This window comes from Nansenia antarctica, assembly GCF_963989245.1.
Source record: "Nansenia antarctica genome assembly, chromosome: 9".
Taxonomy (NCBI): Eukaryota; Metazoa; Chordata; class Actinopteri; order Argentiniformes; family Microstomatidae; genus Nansenia; species Nansenia antarctica.
The window spans coordinates 353,544-366,296 of record NC_137679.1 but is presented as its reverse complement, the minus strand read 5'-3'; the positions used below and the strand labels follow the sequence as shown (position 1 = coordinate 366,296).

The 12,753-nt window shown below is 46.2% G+C and overlaps 1 protein-coding gene across 1 annotated transcript in view; it reads left to right on the top strand.

The window, feature by feature from the left end:
• The window catches only part of tmtc3 (transmembrane O-mannosyltransferase targeting cadherins 3), a 93,517-nt gene that overhangs the window by 71,237 nt on the left and 9,527 nt on the right, over positions 1–12,753 (top strand). The window contains exons 11-12 of the mRNA XM_080538750.1: positions 2,607–2,710; positions 7,344–7,513. Of these exons, the coding sequence (XP_080394876.1) occupies positions 2,607–2,710; positions 7,344–7,513 (274 nt within the window). The remainder of the gene's footprint in view (positions 1–2,606; positions 2,711–7,343; positions 7,514–12,753) is intronic.

Genomic DNA, 12,753 nt, shown 5'->3' with positions numbered 1-12,753 from the left:
CTTGTCAATGTCTGCTGTCTTGTCAATGTAGCTGCCTTGTCAATGTAGCTGCCTTGTTGATGTCTGCTGTCTTGTCAATGTAGCTGCCTTGTCAATGTAGCTGCCTTGTCAATGTAGCTGCCTTGTCAATGTAGCTGCCATGTCAATGTAGCTGCCTTGTCAATGTAGCTGCCTTGTCAATGTAGCTGCCATGTCAATGTCTGCTGCCTTGTCAATGTAGCTGCCTTGTCAATGTCTGCTGCCTTGTCAATGTCTGCTGCCTTGTCAATGTAGCTGCCTTGTCAATGTCTGCTGCCTTGTCAATGTAGATGCCTTGTCAATGTCTGCTGCCTTGTCAATGTAGCTGCCTTGTCAATGTCTGCTGCCTTGTCAATGTAGCTGCCTTGTCAATGTAGCTGCCTTGTCAATGTAGCTGCCTTGTCAATGTAGCTGCCTTGTCAATGTCTGCTGCCTTGTCAATGTAGCTGCCATGTCAATGTCTGCTGTCTTGTCAATGTAGATACCTTGTCAATGTCTGCTGCCTTGTCAATGTAGCTGCCTTGTCAATGTCTGCTGCCTTGTCAATGTCTGCTGCCTTGTCAATGTCTGCTGCCTTGTCAATGTAGCTGCCTTGTCAATGTCTGCTGCCTTGTCAATGTAGCTGCCTTGTCAATGTAGCTGCCTTGTCAATGTAGCTGCCTTGTCAATGTCTGCTGCCTCGTCAATGTAGCTGCCTTGTCAATGTAGCTGCCTTGTCAATGTAGCTGCCTTGTCAATGTAGCTGCCTTGTCAATGTAGCTGCCTCGTCAATGTAGCTGCCTTGTCGCTGACAATATGGGAAAAACAGAAACAACAAGCAACAGATAACATGAGCAACATAGAACACAGAGTTAACGAACGGGGAACACAGTAACGCAGTAATGTCCAGGGAGGGAGGGGGGGTGGCAGGGTTAGGGGAGATGGTTAGGGGTAGGGGAGGTTGTATGCATGTCCAGGGGGGGAGGGGGGGGTGGCAGGGTTAGGGGAGATGGTTAGGGGTAGGGGAGGTTGTATGCATGTCCAGGGGGGGAGGGGGGGTGGCAGGGTTAGGGGAGATGGTTAGGGGTAGGGGAGGTTGTATGCATGTCCACGGGGGGGGGGGGGGGGGTGGCAGGGTTAGGGGAGATGGTTAGGGGTAGAGGAGGTTGTATGCATGTCCGGGGGGGTGGCAGGGTTAGGGGAGATGGTTAGGGGTAGGGGAGGTTGTATGCATGCCCGGGGGGGGGGGGCAGGGTTAGGGGAGATGGTTAGGGGTAGGGAAGGTTGTATGCATGTCCAGGGGGGGAGGGGGGTGGCAGGGTTAGGGGAGATGGTTAGGGGTAGGGGAGGTTGTATGCGCGGGAGAACAGGTAGGTTTTGAGGTGGGATTTAAAAGTGGAGAGTGAGGGTGAGTCTCTGAGTGGTTGAGGGAGAGAGTTCCAGGGGTGGGGTGCAGCTCGTCTCCCAAGCCTCTGAGTTTGGAGGGTGGGACCGTGAGGGGAACAGTAGCATGGTGTAGACTAGTACGGTATAGTAAATGCTCGTCCTGGAGGCCAGCCAATGAAACCTGAAATACGTACGACCCAAACATGTGTCTGGATGAGCAAACACTGCAGGTAACTGGAACATTAGGTCTAACACCGAAAAACCTGAACTGTCCCTTTAAGACTTTAAGACATCTCCCTAGTTCTTTTAACGCTCAGCATCTCTTTGCTTGTCACAACAACCGTACTTGTTCCCAGAAGCAATTGTTGTTTTTAGGGCTTCTCGACAGATTGTCACAAACCGGACGGCACGGTCCTGAGATGGAAGCAGCAGTGGTGTGTCGTCAGTAGAGTCAGTAGAGTCAGCAGGGCAGGTGATGAGAGGAGAAGTGTGTAGGTGTGATGGTGTATAGTGTGCAATAACAAAGGCCAACCGTTAACTAAACAACCAAGGGCGTTAACTAAACAACACTGCAGCTGGCCTCCGAGAGAGGCTTTACGCAGCACAGGTGCTGCCCAGGTGGTGCCAACGCGCTGATGACCTTTGCCACGCCCACCTCCTCCAGCACCTTATCAGGTGATACAGTGATGGTAGTCGTACTACTGTCAGTGGCGCAGGAGGTAGAGCCGGCGTCTTACGATCGCAAGGTCGGCAGATCGGCGGTTCGAGCCCCGGCTGGCCACATGTCGAGGTGTCCATGGGCAAGACACTGAACCCCAAATTGCTCCCAGTGAGCGGGCCGGCCGGCGCCTTGCATGGTAGCTTGGCCGCCATTGGTGCGTGAATGTGTGTGTGAACGGGTGAATGAGAGGCCGTTGTAAAGCGCTTTGGAATAAGGCCTAGCTATATAAGTCAGTCTATATAAGTCTAGTGAATGTTCTATCGGATGTTCTATCGGATGTTCTATCAGATGTTCTATCGGATGTTCCAAACAATGTGAAAAAAAAATCCCTGCTGCCATCACCTGTTACCGTTAAGCCTCCACCTGATTTCACACATACACACACACACACACACCACCTAATCCTCTCCTTTCAGCAGACACCTGCCTGTTTAAACCCTCTGCCAGGATGAGTCACTGCTCGTACGTTTACCTTTCTACCCGTGTGCCGTGTTTCCCACAGACGACATCGGCGCACACATGAACGTGGGAAGAACCTACAAGAACCTGAACAGGTCCAAGGAGGCCGAGGACGCCTACCTGATTGCCAAATCCCTCATGCCACAGGTATGCCATAAGGCCCCACACACACACACACACACACACACACACACACACACACACACACACACACACACACACACACACACACACCCGCCTGCCTGCCTGCCGTTGTTTGATGATGTCTTTCCTTTTGTTTGGTGTTTGCTGTTCTCATGAAAGGCTCACCCGTCAGTCCCATCATCCTCCTCTTCTCAGAAACTTCCTGACATTCAGAGAAGTCAGGTGCTGCCGTGGATCAGCCAGCGTGTAACAGTACGGACATTGTTTGTTGTGCCAGGGCCACCGCTGCTAAATTGAGTTTTTATTTTTATGTCAGCGCCGCGGCATTCACCTGGTTTAATCTGACTTAAGCCGTTTGACAGACCATAGATCATCGTACTGAGTTGGGAGGAGTAGTTGATGGAGGACGTTTTCTAAAGCCTTCTTCCCTTGGCAACAATTGATCACCGTCCGTAGTCTTTGTCATGCTTTAGCTGTCTAAATGCAGCAGGGGATAGATCTACCCCTTCGTTCTCAAGAATGCAGGCGAGTTAGGAAACGGCTTGCGTTAAATCCCTGCAAATATTGCTGGTGGTGTTAACGTGCGAGTCTGATTGGATGTGGAAGGAAGCGAGGGTTTACGGGGATGTCGTTAGCGACAGGCCACCTCCTAGAAAAACAAACTGTGGAAAGGGCGAGCCCTTTGTAAACATGAAAGTGCGAGCCCTTTCCAACCAGGGGTCAGATGTAAAGTAATGACTTTAAATGTGTGTTCGAGCAGGACTTCTCTCTGAACAGGAGCGGCCTTGTTTGAGCAAACACGCCAAACTCCTTGCTTGACTTATTAGTAAGTAAGTAAGTATGTCATGTTTATTTATCTAGCACATTTACAACGACAAAACAGCCGCCCAATGTGCTTAACAGATAAAACACTAGTAAAAGAGAAACAACAAATACTCTATAAATACACTAAAACAAGGTGCAATACAGAAACAACAGGTGCAGAAAAGTGCAGTTGTCGGGAGGCAGGCTCACCTCAGGTCAAAGGCCAGGGAGAAGAGGTACGTCGTCTTAGCTGAGGTTTTAAAAGCCTCGACGCTCTGGAGGGGGAGGCTGTTACAGAGCCTAGGGGCAGCCTTAGAGAAGGCTCTGTCCCCTCTGGTTCTGAGTCTGGTCCTAGGGGCCTTAGAGAAGGCTCTGTCCCCTCTGGTTCTGAGTCTGGTCCTAGGGGCCTTAGAGAAGGCTCTGTCCCCTCTGGTTCTGAGTCTGGTCCTAGGGGCCTTAGAGAAGGCTCTGTCCCCTCTGGTTCTGAGCCTGGTCCTAGGGGCCTTAGAGAAGGCTCTGTCCCCTCTGGTTCTGAGTCTGGTCCTAGGGGCCTTAGAGAAGGCTCTGTCCCCTTTGGTTCTGAGTCTGGTCCTAGGGGCCTTAGAGAAGGCTCTGTCCCCTCTGGTTCTGAGTCTGGTCCTAGGGGCCTTAGAGAAGGCTCTGTCCCCTCTGGTTCTGAGTCTGGTCCTAGGGGCCTTAGAGAAGGCTCTGTCCCCTCTGGTTCTGAGTCTGGTCCTAGGGGCCTTAGAGAAGGCTCTGTCCCCTCTGGTTCTGAGCCTGGTCCTAGGGGCAGCCTTAGAGAAGGCTCTGTCCCCTCTGGTTCTGAGTCTGGTCCTAGGGGCCTTAGAGAAGGCTCTGTCCCCTCTGGTTCTGAGTCTGGTCCTAGGGACCTCCAGCAGCAGCTGGTCAGCTGACCGTAGGGCTCTGGATGGTTTATGGTGGCGCAGGAGGTCAGCCAAGTACGGAGGTGCCAGCCCGTTTAGTGATTTGTTATTCTTACTGAAAAAAGTTAATTAATTAAACTGATTATTCCGAGGCACCTGAATTCCATTTCCAGTTTAGAGATTGAGATTGAGATAACGTTTATTGCCACTATGCGTTACACATATAGGAATTTATAGGAGTTTAAATGACATTGATAAAACAAGGCTTAACATGACGCTATGAGCAATTTCTTACCCAGATGTATTTATTTGTGTCACATATAGGGTTGCAAAAGTCCCATAAGTTTGGGAAACTTTCCTCTAATTTGCTGGAAATTCACTCATTCACTTATATGCTGACGACACTATTCTCTATGCCACTGGTCCCTCCCCTGACTCTGTACTAACAACTCTCCAGGATAGCTTCCTCCAGATCCAACAGGCCTTCACCCACCTCAAACTGTCCCTTAACACTTCCAAGACCAAGTTCATGTGGTTCAACCGTAAAGGCACCACACCCCCCCCAGTCACCATCATTACCACCTGTGAGGGAGCTGTTCTGGACCAGGTCACGGTGTATAAATACCTGAGAATTTGGTTAGACAGCTCACTATCTTTCTCAGACCACATCTCAAAACTACAGACCAAGATTAAGGCCAAACTTGGCTTTCTCTATAGAAACCGTCACTCCTTCACTTCATCCGCTAAACGCACCCTCATTCAAATGACCATTCTCCCCATGCTCGACTACGGCGACACAATCTACAGGTCTGCATGCAAAGCTACACTCTCCACGCTCGACACACTGTATCACCCCGCCATCCGGTTCGCCACTAACGCCCCCTACAGTACCCACCACTGCACTCTTTACTCCCTGGTCAACTGGCCCTCCCTTCACACCCGCCGTCACATGCGGCCCGCCGTCACATTACCCGTCACATTACCCTTCACACCCGCCGTCACATGCGGCCCGCCGTCACATCACCCGCCGTCACATCACCCGCCGTCACATTACTTGTCAGTAAAAACACACTGAGGACCCTATCAGGAGCTCTCATTCAATGTCACTTCGACTATGCCGTAACATCATGGTACTATAGAACCACAAAGGCCCATAAAACAAGACTCCAGACAGCCCAAAATAAACTGGTTAGGCTTCTGCTAGGCCTCAACCCTAGGACACATCTAACCGCTGCTCATTTTTTGAGCCTTGATTGGCTACGAGTAGTTGACAGAGTGCAGCAGCTTGCACTGGGCCTGGTCTTCAAGATACGCTACACCACAAAGACACCCAAGTACCTGTCAACATACTTCCAAAAAGTGAACAACGTCCACACATACAACACCAGAGGAAGCTCCACGAACCACGTTCAACCGCGTTGCACCACAAACAAGGGGTTAAACTCGTTTGCAAACTATGCAGTAAAAATGTGTAACGCCCTTCCTATAATCTTAAAGGAGTGCAAAACACTGCCCACCTTCAAAACCACTCTCAAAAAACATTTACAGGAGGCTGCAATCCGTAACTGGACCCTCTAAATCAAAAATCAGATTAAAAGACCCGAACTACCCACTGTACATACTTTGTGTTTTGTCCCCCGCCCCCACCTGTGGTGTATGTCCCCACCTGTCCTACCCGCTGTACATACCTTATGTTTTGTTGTATTGTTCTTCCCATGATGGATGTATGTTTATCTTGTAGATAGTAATAGTTATTTGTCTGTATTATCTTGTAGATAGTACTAGTTTTTTTGTCTGTCTTACATGTAACGATGAATTGAGAATCAAGGACCCCAATTGAAATAAGCCAGTGGCTTTCTTGGGTTTTTATCCTGTTAGTTGACCTTGTATGTAATATGTACTTTCATGTACCTACTTCTGCAAATCTTCTAATAAAGTTTTCAATCAATCAATCAATGCACTGGCTCACCCTCATCTATAAAACCCTCCTCCACCTATCACCCCCCTATCTGTGTCTCCTGCTTCACCCTCTGCCACTCGCAACACCCGATCCTCACTCCACATCCAACTAAAAATTCCCAAATCCACCACTTCCCTTGGCCGTGCATCATTCCAGTTTGCTGCCCCCTCTGACTGGAATGCTCTGCAAAAAACCCTCAAACTGGATAAACTCATCTCCCTCTCTGCCTTCAGACTCACTATTTCAGACACCCTCACTGATTCCTGCACATGCTTCTCTTCTCTGTAGGGCAGCACTTGTATTCATTCCCTTTACACACCCCCTCTGTCCACCTGCACTTGTTTTTATGCCCCCATACGCTCATGTCTGCTCATTCTCTGCTTTTAAGCTTTTCTGTGTTAATGTACTGTTTTCTAATGTTTGTTGGCCTGTTTCGTAAGTGCTTATTGCTGTTGTTGTATTTGGTGGCTGTGTCTCAGTGGTTATTGTTGTACCGTATTTATGTTTGCTTGACTGTGTCTCAGTGTGTATCGTTGTATTGGTTTGTTACTGGCTGTCTTGGTGTCTATGTTGTATCGCTGTGTTGATTGGTTGTGTCCCAGCGCTTGTTGTTGTATTGTTGTCTTTCCTGACTGTGTATCAGTGCTTGCTGCTGTATTGTTGTGTTTGCTTGGCTGTGTCCCAGTGCGTTCTGTTGTATTGTATTGTCTTGTGTTGCCTGTCTGCTTTTTGTGCTTGCTGTTGTGTTCCATTGTTGATGTCCGTTGGTGCTTTTGTTGTATTGTTTGTGTTGCATGCATATGTTTAATGCTTATTGTGCTTTGTTTTTAACATGTTTTATCTTTCAGCCCCCCTCCCCTTTCCCCTTATTGCAGGCCAGCATTGTAAATAAGAATTTTGTTCTTAATTGTCTCGCCTCGTAAAATAAAGGTAAAATCAAAAAATAAAAATAACCCAACTAGATCATTCTCTCTTCTTACCCAACTAGATCATTCCCGGGAAGAAGTACGCCACCCGCGTGGCTCCCAACCACCTGAACGTTTACATCAACCTGGCCAACCTGATCAGGACCAACGACTCTCGTCTGGAGGAGGCCGACCAGCTCTATCGCCAAGCCATCAGCATGAGGCCCGACTTCAAGCAAGCCTACATCAGCAGGTAAGATCCCTTACTGACCACCTACCCTACATCACCATTTTGATGTATTTTAAAATATTTTATTATTTTATTTTATTATATAATCTTGTTTATTTTGTGTGGTTTTTTTACTATGTTTTTGACTTATTATGTTTTTAGGTTGTTTTAGGCTGTTTTTAACTCTGTAGCACTCTGAGATTCCTTTGAATGAAAAGTGCAATACAAATAAAATGCATTATTATTATTATTATTATTATTACATATATTATTATTATTATTGTTATTATTATTAACTATATTATTATTATTATTATTAGTAGTAGTATTATTATATTATTATTATCATTATTATATTATTGTTGTTATTATTATTATATTATTGTTGTTTTTATTATATTATTATTATTATTATTATTATTATTATTATTATTATTATTATTATTATTACCAGACAAGACCCTTTACTAACCACCTACCCTACAAGGCTTAAGGCAGTGTAATGTTCATTCAGTATATTTACTACTTCCCCCACCCCCCCCTACCCTACCCTACTGTTCATTCAGTATATTTACTACCCTACCCTACTGTCATTCAGTATATTTACTACTTCCCCCACCCCCCCTACCCCCCCTACTGTTCATTCAGTATATTTACTACTTCCCCCACCCCCCCTACCCCCCCTACTGTTCATTCAGTATATTTACTACTTCCCCCACCCCCCCTACTGTTCATTCAGTATATTTACTACTTCCCCCACCCCCCCTACTGTTCATTCAGTATATTTACTACTTCCCCACCCCCCCTACCCCCCCTACTGTTCATTCAGTATATTTACTACTTCCCCTACCCCCCCTACTGTTCATTCAGTATATTAACTCTACCGTGTCATGAAAGCGTACGCGTGCTGCTGTCCCTTTTTAACACCTGAGTTGTTAACAAACAGAATCACCTTTGCCCTGCTTTCCTCACTCCACCTAGCATGCTTACCGTGCAGCTTTACACAACAACAAGACCTTGAACGCCCCCGTTTCTTTGTTATCTAACAGGCCATGTTCCTCTTATTAGTCATTAAGCCGATGACATTGTTAGTCATTTCTTTATCCTGGCCATTCGTCAGGCGCTGGTGACGTCCACTCTCCTGCTACCTGACAGCTTACAAGGTGTGACAGTGGGATGGTGGTGTAGTACATGTCATACCATACAGCCTTTTTGCTGACGGTTACAAGGCGTGACTGATGGTACTGTAGCACACGTGTACCAGACAAACATACAAACATCGGTTAGTTTTCGAACACGCAGCAAAAAAAAAGTGTCAGAGAAAACAAACAAACTCACCCCAAATTACCGAAATGCCGATTCACGCTGGACTACTGTCATCCCAGGACTAGGGATGGGACAATTATCGTTTTTATCGTTAATCACGATAAAAACACCCGCGATAACTTAATCGTGGAGACATTTTATTATTTCAATAATCGTCATAATCGTATGTTATGAATAAACGGTGTTTAACAAATGTCTGGCGCTATTTTTCAGCCTAGTCTACATTACTTTTGCAGTCAAGTTAGCGACTGTTACTGTAGTATAATTGCAATTCCTCACATGAGCCGCGCACGAATATCCTCACAGAACTTGTCTCGCGCTATTGTTCAGCCTGCATGGGTAACGTTACTGTCAAGTCAGCCGTGTCAGTCAGTCACTAGGTAACGTATGCTAGCCTACTCACCATGGCTGTCAGTCAGTCACTAGGTAACGTATGCTAGCCTACTCACCATGGCTGGTGAAAAACTTTAGACGGGATACTGTCATTGGCCTTCCTTGTTATTACCAGGCAGTGACAGTCTATGGCTGCAAAAGGCACGGTCGCTCCTAAGCTTTAGCAAATATATTGTGGTTTACTTAATACTGTTCAGCACTGGGGTTACATGCAATGCATGACTTGTGCTATAGGCTAAATACAATTATTAAAGCGGCAAGTAGCAAGTGTGCGCATCAAAGGCATTAGGCACGTAACATCCATGCTGTATAAACACGTGACAACCGCCCGTTATTTCCCGAACTTTGCCCGAACCCCCTGTGAGGACCCGGGGAACAACGGTACGCTCCCCGCGGCTGCTATCAGACTGGCCGCGGGAGTGAGTGTTGAGGGAGAGAGGAGACGGCAACCCTCGCTCGCCATAGACTGTATCCCTACTCGTCTCTCCTGAGCTCGGTTGTAACGTGAACCGTGGAATACGGGATATGTTAGATGCTTTACAGTAATTCCCCAAATGACCAGAAAAGGAAGTTAGATTTGTCGCTGGTCGCTTTTGACTAATTAAGTCGCCAAGGGGCTCTGGAAGTTGGCAACGCTGGGAGTGCGTTCTTTAAACTTCCTTGGGTACGTTAATGAAAGGTGCTGATTGGCCGAAAATGAATTGCTCTTTCTTAAGGACCCGGATTATGGCCAGAGATATGTGCCACTAGAATCTGAATTTGAATTACTGTCTTAAAATGTCCTAAAAATACAACAAAATCTAAGTTAATGTGATTACAGTGTGTTTTATTGGCATTAAAAAAATTATAATAATAATTCTCGCGATAATATAGATTATTTTGCCCACGATAATCGTGACATGACATTTTCTAATCGTCCCACCCCTACCCAGGACCTCTACAATCAGACTACTATCATCCCAGGACCTCTAGAATCAGACTACTGTCATCCCAGGACCTCTAGAATCAGACTACTATCATCCCAGGACCTCTAGAATCAGACTACTGTCATCCCAGGACCTCTAGAATCAGACTACTGTCATCCCAGGACCTCTAGAATCAGACTACTATCATCCCAGGACCTCTAGAATCAGACTACTATCATCCCAGGACCTCTAGAATCAGACTACTGTCATCCCAGGACCTCTAGAATCAGACTACTGTCATCCCAGGACCTCTAGAGTCAGACTACTGTCATCCCAGGACCTCTAGAATCAGACTACTATCATCCCAGGACCTCTAGAGTCAGACTACTGTCATCCCAGGACCTCTAGAGCAGAGGTTCCCAAAGTGGGTGCCGCGGCACCCTGGGGTGCCGCAGCACCTGTCCGGGGGTGCCGCCAAATCTGCTCGTAAAAAAAAAAAAAAAAAGTATAATATAAAATTATAATAATAATACATTAATAAACGTTTGTTTATTACATGTGCAATGGAGTTCATAAGCAAATACAATATATATTTCTCAGATTTGAAAGATATTAATTTACTAACTAGGCCTACTAGTTACTAACTAACTACTCCTCACTGAAGTCTTGGACCAAGCGGTGAAAATGGTTAATTATGTAAAATCACGCCCGCTGAAGTCATGGCTGTTCAGCACATTGTGCAATGAGATGGGGTCCGAGCATGAGGGGCTCTTATTACACACAGAGGTCCGCTGGCTGTCGCGGGGCAAGGTGTTATCCTGTGTCTATGAGCTCCGAGATGAAACTGATCACTTTTGTCAGTGAGCACGACTTGCCATACAAAGAACAATTGGAAGATGAATCGTGGTGGATCAAGCTTGCTTATCTGGCAGATATTTTTAGCCACCTTAATGACCTCAACATAAATATGCAAGGGAAGGCTGAGAATATCCTGACAGCGACAGACAAACTGAACGGATTCCGATCCAAATTGAGACGGTGGCAAGACGGGGTGGCCAAGAAAAACATTGAAATGTTTACGTTGACGGCCAATGACGCAGCACACAAGGCAGCGTCTTTCTTGAATCTGATCGCTGCGCACCTCCGTATGCTGGAGGAGAGATTTGAGTCCTATTTCCCTCCAATGAACGAAGACTTCGACTGGCTCCGGGATCCGTTCAACCCCCTCTCATCAGCATCAGCCGCTAGTTTGAGCAGCAAAGCTCCAGATGAACTGGCAGAGCTCATTATGGACCGCACACTGAAGCTCAAACATGGTGAGCTAGGTTTGGATAGGTTTTGGCTGCTTGTGGGACATGAATATCCATCTCTCTCAGAGAGCGCCATCAATGTGCTTTTACCCTTCCCAACCTCCTACTTGTGCGAGCTGGCTTTTTCTTCTCGTCAAGAACAAGACACGCACGCGTCTGTCAGTGGAACAGGACCTGCGTGTCGCGCTGTCCACTATCTCTCCCCGCATAAAGAGACTCTGCTCCCAAAAGCAGGCGCATGTGTCCCACAACATATTTCTTTGCTTTGTTTCTCTCCATTTTTACAATTCTGTCATGATTATTATTGTTAAATTATTATAGTTGTGAGTTACCCGTTTGGTTCAGATGTGAAATAATAATCTCAGAATGAGCATTGAAATGAGAATTACATTTTAAGGCATTATTTTAAGCCCCCCCAAAAAGCATTGTTCCATTGATTGATTATACAGGCCTTTGATATTTTATTTGTGTGAAGAATTCCCTCTGAGTCTCCTCCCATATTGTACAATCCTTGAGGGCCACAATGTTATTTAATTTAGCGATAGTTTGACTGACCTATGCATTCTTGCCCATCCATTACAGTTCATTTATGACTTTTATTATCTTGTTAAAATTCATTGGGGCAATACTTATGTATTATATATAAACACACATTTTCAAACCAATTCATCGTGTATTGTTTTTAGTTTAAGCTCCGAGGCATTTTTAAAATCTTCGTAGAGTTGGGGTGCCTTGGAGAAGGGGGAAAGCTTCAGGGGTGCCTTGGTTAAAAAAAGTTTGGGAACCTCTGGTCTAGAGTCAGACTACTGTCATCCCAGGACCTCTAGAATCAGACTACTGTCATCCCAGGACCTCTAGAGTCAGACTACTATCATCCCAGGACCTCTAGAATCAGACTACTATCATCCCAGGACCTCTAGAATCAGACTACTGTCATCCCAGGACCTCTAGAATCAGACTACTGTCATCCCAGGACCTCTAGAATCAGACTACTGTCATCCCAGGACCTCTAGAATCAGACTACTATCATCCCAGGACCTCTAGAATCAGCAAAATAGGGGATTTTTCTTACTGACATTTCTTTCCTAATAGGCTGGAGTTTTTACAGATGTTTTTACGGACATGGCCGACATCGCACGGGATAAAGAACACAGACGACCTCCGGAATTATTACAAATCACGGACGTCACCACGTAATACTAGTCCTGTGCGAATAGGGCTCATGACTACTTTGCAGAATTATTTCTTGTATTTCGTTGAGAAATCCCAAATGTCCTCATTTGGCTAAACGTTTCTACATAAAATTGCGAGGAGAAAGCTATAAGAGAAA